Below are 18,295 nucleotides of genomic sequence, written 5' to 3' on the forward strand. Positions count from 1 at the left end.
AATGACCCTTGGCACCGGCTGGCAGAGAGACAGAGAGAAAGAGACACAACGTTCCCAACCATCCGGCCTAACGCGTCGTAGGCGCGCTAGACAACATGTTTTGTATATGTAATTGAGAATGAGAATCTCCAAAAAAGTCGACCTCGATAGATTTTCCCCATTTTGACCCATTGTTACTAATTTTGAGACTAATAGATTTTTCGAAGCCACGGCCACTTTTTCCTTGGAACATGTTTGAGAAGAGTTACAATGATTAATTATAATTTATTTATTACATATTAAATTAATATTTGTTCCAAAACGAATCCAAGGTAAGCATCGATCCAACTGGGTCCTCACTGTCCAAAAACGGCTTTATAAACTGAAAGAAAGAAATAAAGGCCTGAAGGCTAAGATGACAACTTACTTTTTTTGGCATGTTCGTAATCCGCTTTCATTTTTTTTGACTCATTCATAGCTCTTGTTCTGATCCGCAGCCTGTGGGACTTGGTTCAGGACTCTGATCTTCTCGTCTGGCTTTACTTTCGCTATTTCTTCACGCGAATAAAGATTTGTATCGATATCGAAAACCTTGAAAGCTCCACTTATAACTGTGACTGGAGCTTTTGTCACATTTTTTTCAAACTCCGGTGACAGCGCTTGTTCTTTGTCCTTGACTATAAGAACAGGGCAGGCTCGGCGGCATTTGTCTTTCTCCTCCGTGTTTGGTGAACCATCACTATAAAAAACTGTTTCTTCTTCGAACAATTTTTTGTCTGGATTCGGACGTTTCAGCTCCTCCAATGTTTTAAACACAGTATTTATGCGGGTCCGAGCCCATTCAGCGGCGTATTTCAATACGCCTATTGATGAGATGTTGTGAGAATGATACATTGGGCCGGTTAATGAGATCCTTGGAGGCCGGGGGAGAGGTTCATCTTCTGTGTTGCAATGCTTCTCTTCTTCATGTTCTTCATGTTCTTCATGATCTTTTTCTTTTTCTTTTTCAAACGAGACCACTTCCGTGCAGAGCTTCTTCAAGTATTCCGTACAACGACGGTAGTCATCTTGAGCTGGGAACTGTGTTTCCAAATTGATAGCACGTCGCATGTAGTGGGAATTGATACCCTTCTGAATATAAAACATTATTTTCACCGGTTTTTATGTATTTTAAACGCACCATCCGCTCCTTAATAATATTCTCCACTCTGGCTTCTTTTTTCATGTCATTTTCTGTCTCTTCCGCATGAATGCTCATCAATTTGCGGGTGATTAACCAGTTCCTAGAGTGTTTGCCGGAGTTCTCTCTTCTTTCTGCAAATCAAAGTAATTTGGATTCCATATTCAAATGTACTTAATAACTTAACATGTCTAAATAAATATGAGCATTCCTGTTATAATAATCATAATTGTCATTTGACGGGCCTTTTTATACACCCCAAATATATTTGTCAAGTGTTTTTTATTACTAAATTCATTGTAGGACTACATAATTTTGTTAATTCACTTGAATTATAGCTTAAAACAGCCCGAAAACTAATTTTTCAATAATTAATTTTTTTTAACACGTCTTTCGGGAAAAAGCAGAGAAACGAGTGTTTGCGCTCTCTCATAGAATTTGAAGAGGTGTATCTCAAAAAGGGGCAAGGCTAAAAATAAGTTGTCTACTAATAAAATGTAGAGAATTTTAAATGCTGTATTTTTGTAGTTGACAACTTTTTAGTAGCCCCGCCCACTTTTGAGATACAAGGGTTCTAAGGTTAGAGGTGACAGAGAGGGAGAGGAAGAGAGCGCAGAGAAGCGAGAGTGTCTGACTGTCTGCGTTCTCTTCAGTCTTTGTGAGCTATTGTGTTTTTGAGCCTTTTTCTTTATTATTCCGTTTCAAAATCAGTCGAAATTCTAAAAATTAAGGTTTCTAAGTCATTTACCTTTATTTTCAAGATCTTGATTTTCAACCAGGCGTATCTCAAAAATGGGCGGAGCTACAAAAAAGTTGTCAATTACAAAAATTTTAAAAATTTTAAGAGCTACATTTTGTTAGTTGACAATTTTCAGGTTGCTCTGTCCAAATTTGAGATATACCAATTTGGAAAAAAAGTGTTACTAAAATTTTTTCGAGAACTATAACTTTTTAAATGTTTAATTTTTTTTAATTCAGGATGTATTTTGTAGCTCTTAAAATTTTCCACATTTTATTAGTTAAAAACTCTTCACTAGCTCCGCCCCTTCTTGGGATACACCTCTTGAAAGTCAGAGTGTCACGTTTCTCTGCGTTTCTCTCAAAAAAAGAGAAAATAGATGAGTTTTATTGATTTTTAGCGCCAAAAATCTCATTCCTTACCTTCAGAGTCTTCAGAGTCTTCAGAAACCTCGAGAAACTTTAAATAAAAAAGGAATAAATATTAGAATTCAATAAAAATAAGGAGACGATTGGTCGACGAGCCATTCAGTAGGCTATCATGAATACATTCTGATGGGTGTCTGGGGAGAGGTGGGGGGGGGGGGGGGGGGTGTCCGGGAAGGGTGCACACGTAATGTATTATGTTATCGGACTGGCAGCGAGAAGAAGGCAAACAGAGAGTAAGAGAGAGACACCCTCCCAAACCTTCAATTACCACCTTCTCTTCCTTCCTGGCCTAACACGCAGAAGGCGCACCAGACTATATACTTTATATATGTATGTAGTTGAGAATGAGAAGCTGCCACTAATAATCTTTTTGATGAATTCAAATTTATTTTACAGTGAAAGAGTGAAGCAGTGAAGCAGTGATGAACAAACAAAATTGTCAAAAAGTCCTTCATCGAGATCACGTTTTTCTTCAAATTGAGCTCTCTGTATAGATCCTGGCTCGTCGGCATGTCTTCAAGCAGTTAGAGCACAGTTGCATTTAACACTGAAATGTTTTCTAGAAAGGTTGCCAGCAACTGGAGAGACCGCAAACTTGCTTTATTCAGAATAGCATATTGGAGTTCAGATGGGATTGGGGACATACAAGTAGGAATATTAGGATGAGAACAATTGAAAGAAAAACGGAAAGCTGAAAAAATCTAAATAAAAATTATTGGCGAATGGTGAAAAACATTTAGTTGGGTGTGAGAGTTTTAGAAAGCTTTAGGATCATAGAACGACGCGAATAAAAACGACAACCGTCAAACGATGCAATGAGTTGTAAAGAGATCATTTATTCATGATTCCAAGGCAGTTTCTCTGAAAAGATGATCAATGACTGGAGTGGTTGTCTTCTCTTCTTTTTCGAGTGTCATTTTTGGAAGCATAGTCGAAATATCCGCAACTTAGAATCTGTCGATTTGCCAATTGTGGTTTCAGGGGACGCTGAAAAGTGATCAGTAGAAAAATACGTAAAAAATTATTGCACATTTTGCATAGTATAGTTTTAGATTTTTTCCAGCAGTTTCTGATGGTGTAAGGTTTCAAGACTTTTCGCTTTCTACGAACACCGCTTCTTGGACAAAGTTTGGAATGCCAAAATTTCGACGGTAAAATTCTCCGACCGGATATCAACTGATTTGATCTCTGACATCTCGAGGAAAGCTGATACTGGAAATTCGGTCGAAATCGTCAGTTTTCAGTAATTTCCAAACACTTCTCAGCACTTAAAACGCATTTTTGCTTAAAAAATTTCTCATCTGGCGTGTCTTCGGCGTGTTTTGTTAAAACTCAAGGTTATAGACCTACATACCCCTCGTGTGACTATATTTATCTGGCGTACCTTCAAGACTTTTTAGTTTTCAGCATTTCAGTGAATCCTCCGAAACATCGAGAAACTTCAAATAAAAGCAATAAATGTTAGAATTCAAATAAAATAGGGAGACGATTTGTCGACAAGCCATTCAGTAGGCTATCTCAATACACACTGATGGAGAAATGTGGGGGAAGGAGGGAGAGAAACAGGTGTATCCGTGTCTTTTCGTGTCTCTCGGTGTGTCCAGCTGTGACCTTTCTCTTTTTTCGAATAAATATATCCCTAGCAGCTAGCCGGGACATTACATATCCATGTGTCATAAGAAAAACCATGTTATCGAAATGTCCCGCTGACAGAAATCATCGGAATGGTGCCCGGCGATTGCGAAAAAGCTATGACGATACTCAGGCAAATAGAGATGCACCAGAGCTGTGCGGAACTCATTTTGGAGGGATATTACATATCAACAGCATGTAATCATTAGAACACTACTCATGCCATTGGAATGACACCCGGCGTCAGCTGAAAGAGGTATTTCCTCCTTTTATAGAGAAGGAGTAGAATTATCGTTTGGAGGATGTTGCTCGTTAAAAACAGGTTCAAGGTCAGCCCCTACCGCACTTGCTGTCGAGCTCTTTGTAGAATACACTGCTATATTAGAGAAGCCGCTATTTTAGCAAGTTTGTTTATTGTTATTCACTATTTTTTTAAATGTATATTGTACTCTTGTACATGTTTTTCTCACATTATCATTCCCCCGCATTCAATTGTTTAGATGACTCAGACACCTCGTGGCTCGCTTGTTTCCAGAAGGCCTTTTCTAAGTCTCCTCATTTTCCTCACTATCTCTCTAGCTCCCCTCCTACAGTCCCATGCATAAAAGCGCCGTCCCACTGCCCCCGGCACGAGGAAAGTGAGGTCTGGTGTCTCCACTCTCTCATAAATAGAGCGCAGTTGCATTTAACACAGAATTTTTTTTTTCGCTGAAACTGATAAAGTTGTCCGCAAACTTGTTTTATTCTTACTAAAAGTATTTTGGAGTTCAGAGGATGAATTAATTGAAAAAAGAAATCAAAATTAAATTAAATTATCAGTTCCTCTTCTTTGTGAACATCCCAGTTTGTAGATGACTTCGGATAAATCGGGGGTTCACTACTAAGCTTTTGAATTGAAAGCGTTTTGGAGCACTTCAAAATTCCCAAAGTTGTTGAAAATGACATCGAATCCTTGGCTTACATCCTTAAAAGGTTTGAAGAGAAGATTGGGATCCGTAACTTGTTCCATCTGAAACTCACAATATTCACATTCTCGCAAAACTAGAACAATTCAAAATTTTCATGAATGTTAAAGGAAATTTATAACTTCGAAACAAGTATTTTTGATCTGGCGCACGTTTTACGCGTTATAGTTTAAAAAATACATTCAAAATATATAAAATCGGGCGGTATTTATTGAAAAAATGAGCAGAAATCGTTGAAAATTGAGTTTTACTCTGAAAATGGCTTAAAAATGCTGTTTTCAATCGGAAAAATGCGAAATTTGGCTGAAAATTTTGATTTTTCAGCTGTTATAGACGTTAAATCACATATTTTCTAAATAATTTACGGAAAACTGGCACCGTTTGAATTGAGGGCAAAATGTATTGTTATATTTTCAATTTTTGAATATGGCGCACTTTTGGCGCGTTATTTAGCGCTGATTGGCTTGAAATCTTAGATTTTGATGGAAATTCGGTCAAAAATTGTCAATTGTTTGCCATTTTCCAGAAAACTGGCTGAAAAACATTTTAATTCATAATTCTGCCTTGTTTATACCCGAATTCCCGGGTTGGGTTTTAAACAATTATTTTTGAAATTTTATCAATTTTTTATCAAAAATGTGAACATTTTTCAAAAAAAAAGTTAACTTTGAACTTTGGCGCCAAGTACCCGGGCCTTCGGAAAAGTATGTTAATAACGAAGACTTACTCAACTCCTCTGAAATTTCGGTCAAAGTTGACGATGAACAACGATTTGAGTTCTGCCGGCTTCAGGAATGTTGTTCGTTCATTCGTTGGAAATCGCACTCCCATTCCTTCAAAACCAGTCATGTGTTGCTGCTGAAAATGATTCAAAGTTTTAGATTTCATTGGAAGAGCCGAGTTTTACTCTGAAAATAGCTCAAAAATGCTGTTTTCAATTGAAAAATGCAAAATTTGGCTGAAAATTTTTGTTTTTCAGCTGCGCACCTTTGACGCGTTTTCAATTTCAATAAGTTATTTTTCTTGCGATTACGAAATAGGTGGTTTGAAACCAATTTTATTGATTTTTAGCTATAAAAATCTCATTCCTTACCTTCAGAATCCTTCAAAACATCGAAAAACATAAAAAAATAAATAAATATTAGAATTTACAAAAAATAGGGAGACGATTGGTCGACAAGCCATTCAGTAGGCTATCTTGACACAGAATGATGGAAAAATGTAGGGAGAGGAGAGAGGGGTGTCTTTGTGTCTGTGTCTCCGTGTGACCTTTCTCACGTTTTGAATCTAAACATACTCCTGCCAGATAGTCAGCCGGTGGGATATTACATATCACATATCATACATCAAAGGGTAAGAGTGACCGTTTACACATTATGGGGCGGGGAGGGGTGTCTCTCTATGTCTTTTTGTTTATGTGGCTTCTCCCTATTCTAATCGCTTTTAATGGTAGGTGTCATGCCGATTTAATGAATGATGCTAGAAGGATGCTGACCCCCAGACACCTACTTTAGTAGAAATAGAAAACATGGTTATTCTTTGTATAAAAATTCTCAAAAAAACCCTGAAAAGTAGGTTTTTTAAAATGAAATTTATAAAATTTGACAAGCCACTTTATTTAAAGTGGATGACAGTCTGGGAAGCTTTATAGATTTATTCAAAACTTTTCAGATTTTGTGACTAAAAAAATTAGAAAAACAACAGGTCAACAACAACAATAAAAAAGTGGGAGATGAAAAGAAAAATTGAGATCTGGATTCATGAAATCGTTTAGATGTTCACGAGGTGTACCGTTTCCTGGTTGATTCTAAAATAAGTAACGATATTTTCATATTCTTCATTTTATTTCACCTGTAGATCAAATACCTATTTTCAGCATTCAAATTATATTTTTCCCCAAAAATCTCTCATCTGGCGTGTCTTTGGCGCATTTTGTTGAAACTCAAGCTTCTAGACCTCCAAACTACTAATGCGACTCTACTTATCTGACGTACTTTTAGTATATTTATATATTATATAAAGTATATATTATATATAGAAATAGTATATTTATTAGTATTATAATTATTATTTGACTTCCGGAACATCAATCTGCAATAGGACATCTATGCCGAATGTGTTGTGGGAAGTATCCTGCGCCCAGAAAAATGCCTCCTCAAATGCCTTTTTCGTTTCCTTTATATTGACTGTACGTGGAGTATCGGAGATTCCTCTATTTTCGTAGAAATGATTGATTGTACAATCTTTCTCATCAATAAGAAGTTCCACGTTCTTTTCTTTCTGATACCTCTGAAAATTTTAAATTTTTCAGTGTTATCATAATGAAATTACTTTCAGCACTACGGTTAAAATAACAACTTACATAATTGAAAACAATCTTCTCCGACTTCTCGATCTGGACTTGTACCACTTTAATTTCTAATACTAGGAATGTGGAAAGCAACACAGTCCTGAAATTATACATTTGTGAAATTATCAAATTAAACTTTCAAATCACCAGAAGTTGTTTTCCTTTTCAAGAAGCTTGCATTGGAAGTTACGCTCAGGGACAGCTGTTTCAATACTGGTCAGTTCTCCCATGCTTTCAATCCAATTGATGAAATATTCGGAAAGGTGACCATCAGATGAATAATCTCAGCAATGAATTGCAAGCTTTCACAAGTTATTTAGATTATACCTATAAGGTCAACAGAATGGATTGGACTGAGTTCCAGGGATGTGTTGTCAAACAACGGATAATACCAATCAAGTCCTCCATAGATGTGTGGAGCTGAAAATTTTAAATACCGTAAAAACTGTAGTAGAAGCACCCCTTTATTTGAGGCGGCCCTCTAATAGAGGCGCACCTTAATACGGCTGAAAATTTTGGTTTTTCAGCTGTTTTGGACTCTAAAACACATATTTTCTAAATAAATTTCGGAAAACTGGCACCGTTTGAATCATCGGGGGTAAAATGTTATGTTATATTTTCAAATTTTCATGTCTGGCGCACCTCAGACGCGTTATTTAGCGCTTATAGGTTTCAAACCTTGGATTTTGTTGAAAATTCGGTCAAAATTGCTCATTTTTAGCCATTTTCCGCACTTAAAATGTATTTTTCCCAATAAATCTCTCATCTGGCGTGTCTTCGGCGCGTTTAATTGAAACTCAAAAAAATAAATTTTCTTCGGTTTTGAAACCTTTCAAAAATTCAAAAAAAAAAAAATTTCGTCGGAAAATCCGGTGGTTTTCGAAGAAAAAAAGAAAAAAAAAGAAGTTTTTTACACTGCAAATGACTCAAAAATGTTGTTTTCAATCGGAAAAATGCAAAAATTGGCTGAATATTGTAGTTGTTCAGGTGTTTTGGACGTTAAATCACAAAAAGCCCCACTAAAAATCACTAGAAATCGCTATTTTCAGCATTCAAATTATATTTTTCCCCAAAAAACTCTCATCTGGCGTGTCTTTGGCGCGTTTTGTTGTACCTCAAGCGTCTAGACCTTCATACCCCTCGTGTTATTCTACTTATCTGGCGTACCTCTGACGCGTTTTCATTTTCAATAAGTTGTTTTTCTTGCAATTGCGAAATACCCCGTTTGGAAGCCTATTTTATTGATTTTCAGCTATAAAAATCTCATTTCTTACCTTCAGAATCCTCCGAAACATCCAAAAGCTACAAATAAAAGAAATAAATGTTAGAATTCAAATAAAATAAGGAGAAAATTGTTCGAAAGCCATTCCGGGAGGCTCTCTTGACACAGAATGATGGAAAAATGTGGGGAGAGGAGAGAGGGGTGTCTTTGTGTCTGTGTCTCTGTGTGACCTTTCTCACATTTTGATATAAACTTACTTCTGGTAGTGTCATGCCCGTAACGTTCTTTGTGTTCTTATGACGTAAATCCCTTTTCTAGCACCTTCCATATAGTGACCAGCTCCCGGTACTGACTGATAAGACATTTGTATTTAACCCCTGTTACCGACCAGTTTTGGTCGGTTCTCTTATCCATGTTTATTGGACATAATGTTGTCTAAGTGACACTGAATACAGATGATGATACCGCAATGGCTGAAAGAATCTCTATATAACAGTAGCCAGCCGGTGGGACATTACATATCATATCATATTACATATAATATATCATACATCAAAGGGTAAGAGTGACCGTTTACACATTATGGGGCGGGGTGTCTTTGTGCCTATGTGTCTCTTTGTTTATGTGGCTTCTCCCTATTCTAAACGCATTCCTGCCAGGTGTCCTGTTTAATGCCGATTTAAAGAATGATGCTAGAAGGATGCTGACCCCCAGACACCTACTTTAGTAGAAATAGAAAACATGGTTATTCTTTGTATAAAAATTCTCAAAAAACCCTGAAAAATAGGTTTTTTTAAAATGAAATTTATAAAATTCGACAAGCCACTTTATCTAAAGTGGATGACAATCAGGGATGTGCGGAAATAAAAGTTTCGGAAGTTTCGGAAATTCCGGAAATCATTGTTTAGCCGGCCCGTCATTTGACAAGTATGATAAATTTTGATGCTGAAAACAATAATTTTCAATTAATTGCAATAAAAACGCATGAAAGATCAGCGGAAGCTGTACTCTATTGAGAAATATGAATATTAAAAACAAATAAAATGTGAAAATTCGAATGTTTCGCGAATTATTCGTGAGACCAATGTAATTTTTTCAGCATGTGCGTTTAAAACTACAGTACTGTTTTGTTTCCGAAATTCCAGAAATGTTTTTTCGGAAATTTCGGAAACGTTTTCTTTTTTCGAAATAATTTCCGGAAATCGGAAATTTCCGAAAAAATATTTCGGAAATTTTCCAACGGAAAAAAAGTTCCGGAAAAAGTCGGAAATTCCGGAAATTTCAGAATTTCCGATTTCCGTTCCGCACATTCCTGATGACAATCTAAGAAGCTTAATAGATTTATTCAAAACTTTTCAGATTTTGTGACTTAAAATTAGAAAAACAACACGGTCAACAAACAACAACAATTAAAAATCTGGATTCATGAAGTCGTTTAGATGTTCACGAGGTGCACCACTTCCTGCTTGATTCTAAAATAAGGAACGTTTTTTCATATCTTTCATTTTATTTTACCTGTAGTTCAAATCGGAATTGTAGTAACCGCAACGGTCGATGTTCTACCATTGGTTACCATTGATGATTCATCATTTGTTGATTCATCTCATCGTCATCTTCAGGCTGTGCATCTGGACGTTGAGTTTGTTGTTGATTCGCTAGAAAATTAGAATTTTCAGACTAATGTTGCATTAAAAACACAAATTTTGTGTCTATCTGGTTATCTGGTATGCCTCATACTTGCAAACCGGGCCGAAATGGGGCCTACACGGGCCGGCTCGTAACTCGCGTCGAACTCAATATTATGAACTGAAAAATATACCAAAATGTAGATCTGAAATAAAATGAAGAATATGAAAATATCGTTACTTATTTTAGAATCAACCAGGAAACGGTACACCTCGTGAACATCTAAACGACTTCATGAATCCAGATCTCAACTTTTCTTTTCATCTTCTATTTTTCTTATTGTTTTTGTTGACCTGTTGTTTTTCTAATTTTTTAGTCACAAAATCTGAAAAGTTTTGAATAAATCTATTAAGCTTCTTAAATTGTCATCCACTTTAGGTAAAATCATATTGTGGCTTGTCGAGTTTTATAAATTTCATTTTAAAAAACCTACTTTTCAGGGTTTTTTGAAAATTTTCATAAGAATGGCCATGTTTTCTATTTCTACTAAACCGCGCCAAACATTTCACTGTCAGTAGGCGCCTGGGGGTCAGCACCAGAGATGTCGGGAAGTGAAAATTATCTTATCCGGAAGTTGGAAGTGATTTTTCACGTCAGGAAGTCGGAAGTCAGAAGTCGGAAGTGAAATTTCTTATTCGGAAGTCGGAAGTCGGAAGTAGATTTTTTTGCAAAAGTTTAAAAACTCCAAGAGAAAAGATCAAAATTCGGAAAAATTGGTGTTTTTGTCAGAAAAAAAAATCATATTTTCTGTCCTTTTAGACCATTTTTCCAGGTATTTCTGTCATATGTACTCTTCGTAAATTCCACAGTTATGAAATGACGAGAGTCGGATGTAACTTTCCTTATCCGGAAGTCGGAAGTTGGAAGTGAAGAAAACCCCGGTAGTTGGAAGTCGGAATTCCCGACAACACTGGTCAGCACTTCTAACATCATTCTTTAAATCGGCATGAAACACGACACCTGACATTAAAAACGATTAGAATAGGGAGAAGCCAAATAAACAAATAGACACATAGGCACAAAGCCACCCCCCCCCCCCCATAATGTTTAAAAGGTCACACCTAAACATCATACCCCTTGATATGTATATGATATATGATTTGCAATATGATATGTAATGTCCCGCTCCCGGCTGACTATCTGACAGGAGTATGTTTATATTCAAAAAGTGAGAAAGGTCACACGGAGACACAGACACAAAGACACCCCAACCCTCTTCTCTCTCTTTCTGCTTCCCCATTTTTCCATCAGTCGTGTATTCAAGATAGCCTACTGAATGGCTTGTCGACCAATCGTCTCCCTATTTTTTGTAAATTCTAATATTTATTTCTTTTATTTGAAGTTTGTCGATGTTTTGGAGGATTCTGAAGGTAAGAAATGAGATTTTTATAGCTAAAAATCAATAAAATCGGTTTCAAACCACCTATTTCGTAATCGCAAGAAAAATAACTTATTGAAATTGAAAACGCGTCAAAGGTGCGCAGCTGAAAAACAAAAATGTTCAGCCAAATTTTGCATTTTTCAATTGAAAACGGCATTTTTGAGTCATTTTCAGAGTAAAACTCGACTCTTCCAATGAAATCTAAAACTTTGAATCATTTTCAGCAGCAACACATGACTGGTTTTGAAGGAATGGGAGTGCGATTTCCAACAAATGAACGGACAACATTCCTGAAGCCGGCAGAACTCAAATCGTTGTTCATCGTCAACTTTGACCGAAATTTCAGAGGAATTGAGTAAGTCTTTGTTATTAACATATTTTCCGAAGGCCCGGGTACTTGGCGCCAAAGTTCAAAGTTCTTTTTTTTGAATTTTGAAAAATGTTTACATTTTTGATGAAAAATTGATAAGATTTCAAAAATAATTGTTTACGACCCGACCCGGGAATTCGGGTATAAACAAGGCAGATAGTTGCTTTGAAAGGTTTATCAGTGTATAGTTTCTTTTATTCTTCACAATCTATGTAAAAAACGTTTCGAAAAAGTTCGTATTATCTGAAAAATCGGATCAAAACTGAGAAAGGAGTATTTCTCTGACAGGCCAGACAGTGAGAAAGAGGGAGGAGGCAGCTGTGCATAGATGTTAGAATTGTACATTTAGAATATTATATATTTTCAAAGTTATGCGTAAACTTTAAATTTGATAGTCGTGTTTTGCTAGTTGCGAATTTGAGAGCTTTTCATTGTAATCACTGATAACTTTTGATGGACAAAACGGTTCTGAAGTACAAAACGAATCTTCAGATTTAACATACAATTCCAACAAAATTTTTTTTTAACAAGCAGGAAGCCTTTGAGCCATTGTCAAAGCTCTTTATGTACCACTAACAACACTTTTCAACTAGTTCAGCGGTACTACGTATCTATTATAATCTCCTAATGATTTTTTACTATTCCAAACTTTGAAATTTATGTTTCTTCTTACAGATACGTTTATCAACGAGTTGCACCATGTCAAAGCCCCCGTCCAAACCAATGGAACCCATGGGATATCCGTGCCTCACTCTACTTTTAGGGAAGCTTAGTTTTGTGAAACGGTCAGCTTTTAGAAACATTTCAATTCAGAGCAGGGCTGGGTAAATTGTTTGAGCGGTTATTTGAAACGTGCAATATTTAAAACATGCTACAACTATTAATAGGTAATCCAACAAATAAGGAAACAACTCAAACAAACTGCCCAGCCCTGATTTAAAGTACACGATGGCTCAAAATGAATACGTTCAAACTCAAGGAAAACCCTTATTTTTGTTTCAGAAAACAACTATATCTAGCTTGCCCAGCTATTCGGAAACAAGAAGACACAATTCCATACAACTTCGAAAGAATTGAGATTGGTTCGAGCGTGATCAAAATTGATAAATTGAATGTCAAGGTTTCTTATGACGAAATATGGCAAACCAATTGTTGTGAATGGTATGATAATGGAGATAAGGAGAAAACAACTGCACTACCAGAAAAAATGTCAGTGGAAGATGCAGCTGAGAAACTTTTCATGTTTTATATGAATAGACCAGGAACCAACATCAAAAAATTCATAATCAAGGTAAGCTTTTGTACTTTACGAAGGTTTTACCACAAAAACAGTATTTTTCAGGGAACCCGCGTTTTTCTTCCAAAATGCATTCCTTTAAACATTGAAAAACTTAATTTTGGATGCAGTAACGATGCACCAGCAGAACGGTACCTGGATCAAAACAACAAAACCGGTCGACCATTTGAAAATATGCAATATTTTTCGTGATGAAGCTGTAAGTGCTTATTAATGACTGTTTGTAGAGCATTAAATATTAAATTATTCAGATTACAAATTCGAAGAGTGTTTTTGTTGATTTCATTAACTTTGAAGAAGAAAGAGGAGTTTTTGAAACCATGATGAATTGGAAATGTAAAACACTAAAAGTTCTGGGTGTCCCTTTCGATTCAATGGCTGACCACTGTTTGACGTTGTCCAAGACCAAACTTCCAATCGGATATTCTTTCATATTTGTTCACGAAATAACTTATCTGGAAGATTTTACTATTGATGGGCTCGGGATGAAGATAAAGGGCAGGAAAACTTTTTGGAACAGAAGGTGACTTCTTCAAAATTCAAATTTCTGCGATATTTCATAAAATGTCTGAAAATTTCAGAAAATGTGCGACTATCACGATGGATGATTCAACCGAGTTCAACGTCCATTATTGAAAAATAAAGGAAATAAGAGCTCCTTCTGCAGCGATACAACATCCAGGATTGTGCGAAAGCTGAAAAAAAAGTGTTAAAACTTGCATAATAAAATGGAATTCCTTACTTTGTTTCCAATTTTGCGATTTCAACACAGATATCTCCAACAAGATCCGGAATTTTCTTCTCCTCGATAGACTTGTTGATCACATCACTCATGTCTTGAAGTTTTGAAAGCACATCCTGTTGGGACGTCTCTGTTTTTTTCGGGAAGTCCCTCATAAGCATATTCTCCAAGTTCCCTTATGTGGGCGGCACACTCATTCACCGTTCTTTTCCCTTGTTGAACGGAGGTTAATTCCTGCTGAGAAATTTCCCTGTCAGTTGGGCAGTCATGCGCGAGCATCATCTAATCATCGAGAATTTCGTGATACAGGGCATTGTACTTTTGGAGTGCCGTTCCTGATAGGAAGAACGGTAGTAACTCCGTTCCGGTTTCTCTTGGGATCTCCATCCGGTATACGAGTTTGGCATATTCCTTCAACCATTGGTGAAGATCTGATGATTTTCCTTCGGAGAACTTTTTGATCCGAGGGCCATTGGGCAACTATCTGAAAATGAAGAATGTATGTATGTTCCAACATTTAATATATGTTCCAACATTTCTAAATATGTTCCAACATTTCTAAATGAATATGGGCATTCCTATGATAATAGTCAAAACCCGCGAATTTTCAGTTAGAAAAACGCTCAAAAATTGAAAACGCGCAGTGATGGCCTAACTTTTGGTTTCTAGGCCACAAAATCAAAAGTTCTTCCCCGTCCATTTTTCTACTGTTTTTTTTCCTTAAAGTACACAGAAAAAATCAAATTTGATAGATTGACAAAACTGAAAACTTTTTGACGCAGAGAAGCGAGTGTGTCTCGTTGTCTGCGCTCTCTATTTGACTTTAAAGATGCGTAACTCAAAAAGGGGCGGAGCTAGAGAAAAGTAGCCGACTGATAAAATGTAGAGAATTTTTAGGGCTTAGCAGTTTTAATGTGTAATTAGCAGTTTTCACGAAGCTCCGCCCACTTTTAAGATACAACCGTTCTAAGGTTAGAGGTGAGAGAGAGGGAGACACAGAGATGCGAGAGTGTCTGACTGTCTGCGTTCTCTTTAGTTTTGGTAAAATATCATATTTTGTGCCTTTTTCTTTATTTTTTCAATTAAAACCATTCAAAATTCTTTTTAAAAATCTGGAAAATGCTGAAAATTAAGGTTTCTAGGGCACTTTCCTTTATTTTCAGAATTCTGATTTTCAGACAGGCGTATCTCAAAAAGGGGCGGAGCTACCAAAAAGTTGTAAATTACAAAAATTTAGAAAACTTTGAGGGCTACATTTTGATAGTTAATGATTTTTAGGTGGCCTTGCCTAATTTAGAGATATACCGGTTTGAAAAACAGTGTGACTAAAAATAAAAACTCATAATTTCAACAACTCTAACTTTTTAAATTTTAAATATTTTTCGAAAATTCAAATTATATTTTGTAGCCCTTGAAATGTTCTATTGTTTATTAGTTAAAAACTTTTTTCTAGCTCCGCCCCTTCTTGGGATACACCCATTCAAAGTAGGGAGTGAGAGTAGGCAACGAGATATTTTGGTATGCTTTTCAGCTTAAAACGATCATTTTTAAGACCATGTGGTCAAAACTAATACATTTTATATAAAAAAAAATCTATTAAAACTTACATTTTATAATAAAAACAAAACAAAAAATATTAGAATTCCAGAAAAATCAAATATAAAATAATAGTTTCGACATCCATTCAGTAGGATATCTAGGGAGTAATTAAATAATTAAAGATTAGATATTTTAGACATAAATGGGGGAATACATATTATTTCGAAGTCTATTGCCGGGAAGACCTCTAGTTGTTGTGGGGGGACTGGCTAACCGGGGGACGAGAAAAGGGGGACCGATTCTCTGCGTCTCTCACGCGTCACACACTATTTAATTTTGTTTTCTCCTTCCATCTCTTATGTCCGCTGAGTGTGGGTCGAGGGAGGGGAGGGGGGGGGGGGGGGGGGGGGGAGTGGTCGTGTTTTATTCATTATCAAAAATTTCTTGAAGTCGCTGTAACTTTTTTCTGGATTGAGAGGCTGAATTGAAATTTATATTTTTGAATTCAGCGCGTTGAGATCTTCAAAATGAGTATAATCATGATGGGTCCCACCACGAAAACTAAAGTAATCATGTTCAATGACCTGGAATACTTTCTTATTTTTTATTAAATTGAATAATTTTTGTGTTCAGCTCTGTTTTAAGTACACAAATGTTATTGGTAGAACAAAACGTTGATTCCAAAAAGCTCACAAAAAAGTTTTTTGGATTTAGAACGACCCCTGAATGTCACTAACTTGTCCCAATTTGAGCAGAGTGATTTGAAATTATAATTTTTGAATTCAGTACTTTAAGACCTTTCAAATGAGTATAATAATGACTATAATTGATCTGTAGCCACCAAAAAATCTGGGTTACTGTAACAGAAGTCGGTCGGGCCGGGCCGGTAGAGAAAGTTCCCGGCCCGGAGTCAAAAATGAGCACAATTTTTTCACAAAATTTTTCGAAATTTTTTGAAATTTTCATCAAAAATAGTCAAAAATCCTATGTACACTTGAGTTTTATCGATATGTAAAAACGTTGTCGAAAATTCGACTTTTTTGCGAAGAAATAATAAAAAAATTCAAAAAAATTCAACCGGGCCGGGCCGGTGAAAATTCTCGGAGATCTTCTAAATGAGTATAGTCATGTCTGGGTCTGAAAATTGTATTATGGGACCTTGGGTCTTGTCACGAAAGTTCACAAAAAGTACTGTAGCGGTCTGAAAATTTGAACTGGAAATTGATTTTTTTGCCAGAAATTAGGGTTTTCAGGAAAAACCAGATTTTTTACTCAAAATCTTCAAATTTCTGCTTAAACCCCGATTTTTGGCTAAAAATAACTATTCCACTAAAGTTTATTTCGCTTATTTTCACCCAGAATTCGCATTTAACGACTGGCTGGCGCACCTCGGACGCGTTTTTAAATATCTGGTGCATCTGGCCAATTTCAGACTCTTTTTTTGTTTTCGATTAGTTTTCAAAATGGAAATTGAGATTTTAAAGAAAAATTCAATCCCAAACTAAAAATGAAAGCTTTTACTTTGTCTGGCGCACCTTGAACGCGCTTTTTGGAAAATAATGCATCTCTCTTGTTCGAGAGGACTACACGACCGCGCGGGAAAAATTTTTTCATCCAGAAGTTCTTTTGAGTCAGGGGAACGGGAATGAAACCTTTGAAATTAAAATATTATTTTTCTCAATCCAATAAGTTTTTATTTTCAAAGAAAACAAAATAAATGTAAATAATTGAGAAAGCCAATTTTCTCAGCCGTTTAGTCTTCCTCCTCCCAAATTTCGAAAAGTCTCTCCTTGATCTCCTGGAGAATTCTTCGCCATTCACGGCTCCGCCTTCAGTATCCTGGAACCCAACGCCTCGACCATCGAGTCGAAAACTCCGTCATCTTCACAATCCAACTTTTCTTAAAAAGATAACATGAACTCTCTGATATTGCATATACAGTACTGGCCATAAAGAATGCGAAACTTGAAGTTTTTAGTTGAAAACAGTCAACTTTGTGAGTGTGACCTTTCTACTTCAAAAATCTTTCTACTTCAAAATACGGGAAAATGTTGAAAATCAAGGCTTCTAGGTAATTTGTCTTTATTTTCAGAGTCCTATTTTTCAGTCAAGTATACAGTAGCGAGCATAAGTGAGTACCCCTGCATACTTTCATCTGCAACTCTGCTGAAACAAGTCCGTTTTGCATAATTTTTTTTTTCAAAACGAAGCCAAAGTATTCAGCAATCAGAAAATATATTTTTTTGAAAAACTTCCATCACTGATTTTTTCGATAATCAATTTTTCCTGATCTTGATTTGAAAATCCGAAAAAAAACTTTCTATTTTTCTCTTGGAGTTATTGAGTTTTTAATGTCAAAATGATGGAACATGTTCAAATAAACAAAAAATTATGTTGAATTGGCTTCTCAACTCCTGAGCATCGTGCTAGAGCTCCAGAAGTCAAGAGTAATGCATTCGAAAAAATCTTCATAACTCCTTAAAAAAAGCTTCAAATTAGCCGAAACATGCACCAAAAGACGTGTCTTGAGTTTTTCTACAAACCAACATCAAAAAATTACAAATTAAGAAAAACTAATTTTTCTAATTTTTTCACTAAAAATTTTTTTTAATTCCTATTTTTTCTCAATTTCTGGTATTTTCTGGAGGAAAAACAAACATAACTTTCAAATACTGCATGCAAGATGCTTTATCACACATAATAAAACACATTTATGTGTTCCTTGTTCGTGTTGTAGTCACAAAATACCAGAAATTGAGAAAAAATAGGAATTAAAAAAAATTTT

At 35.9% G+C, this 18,295-nt stretch overlaps 3 protein-coding genes across 3 annotated transcripts; 1 reads left to right on the forward strand and 2 right to left on the reverse strand.

Annotated features, from left to right (window-relative positions):
• Positions 1–447: 447 nt before the first annotated feature.
• On the reverse strand, positions 448–1,089 carry GCK72_011271 (uncharacterized protein; the record flags this gene model as incomplete). Its single annotated transcript, XM_053728333.1, has 1 exon — positions 448–1,089. The coding sequence occupies one exon, from the start codon at positions 1,087–1,089 to the stop codon at positions 448–450; it is 642 nt and encodes a 213-aa protein (XP_053587910.1).
• A 10,724-nt stretch (positions 1,090–11,813) lies between these two features.
• On the forward strand, positions 11,814–13,421 carry GCK72_011272 (uncharacterized protein; the record flags this gene model as incomplete). The annotated part of the gene is made up of 3 exons (XM_053728334.1): positions 11,814–11,917; positions 12,935–13,223; positions 13,275–13,421. The coding sequence occupies 3 exons, from the start codon at positions 11,814–11,816 to the stop codon at positions 13,419–13,421; spliced, it is 540 nt and encodes a 179-aa protein (XP_053587911.1).
• A 427-nt stretch (positions 13,422–13,848) lies between these two features.
• GCK72_011273 (uncharacterized protein) lies at positions 13,849–14,126 on the reverse strand (the record flags this gene model as incomplete). Its single annotated transcript, XM_053728335.1, has 2 exons — positions 13,849–13,924; positions 13,972–14,126. 2 exons carry the CDS (start codon positions 14,124–14,126, stop codon positions 13,849–13,851), a joined length of 231 nt encoding a protein of 76 aa, XP_053587912.1.
• Between the last annotated feature and the right edge of the window lie 4,169 nt (positions 14,127–18,295).

This window comes from Caenorhabditis remanei, chromosome III (assembly GCF_010183535.1).
Source record: "Caenorhabditis remanei strain PX506 chromosome III, whole genome shotgun sequence".
Classification (NCBI taxonomy): domain Eukaryota; kingdom Metazoa; phylum Nematoda; class Chromadorea; order Rhabditida; family Rhabditidae; genus Caenorhabditis; species Caenorhabditis remanei.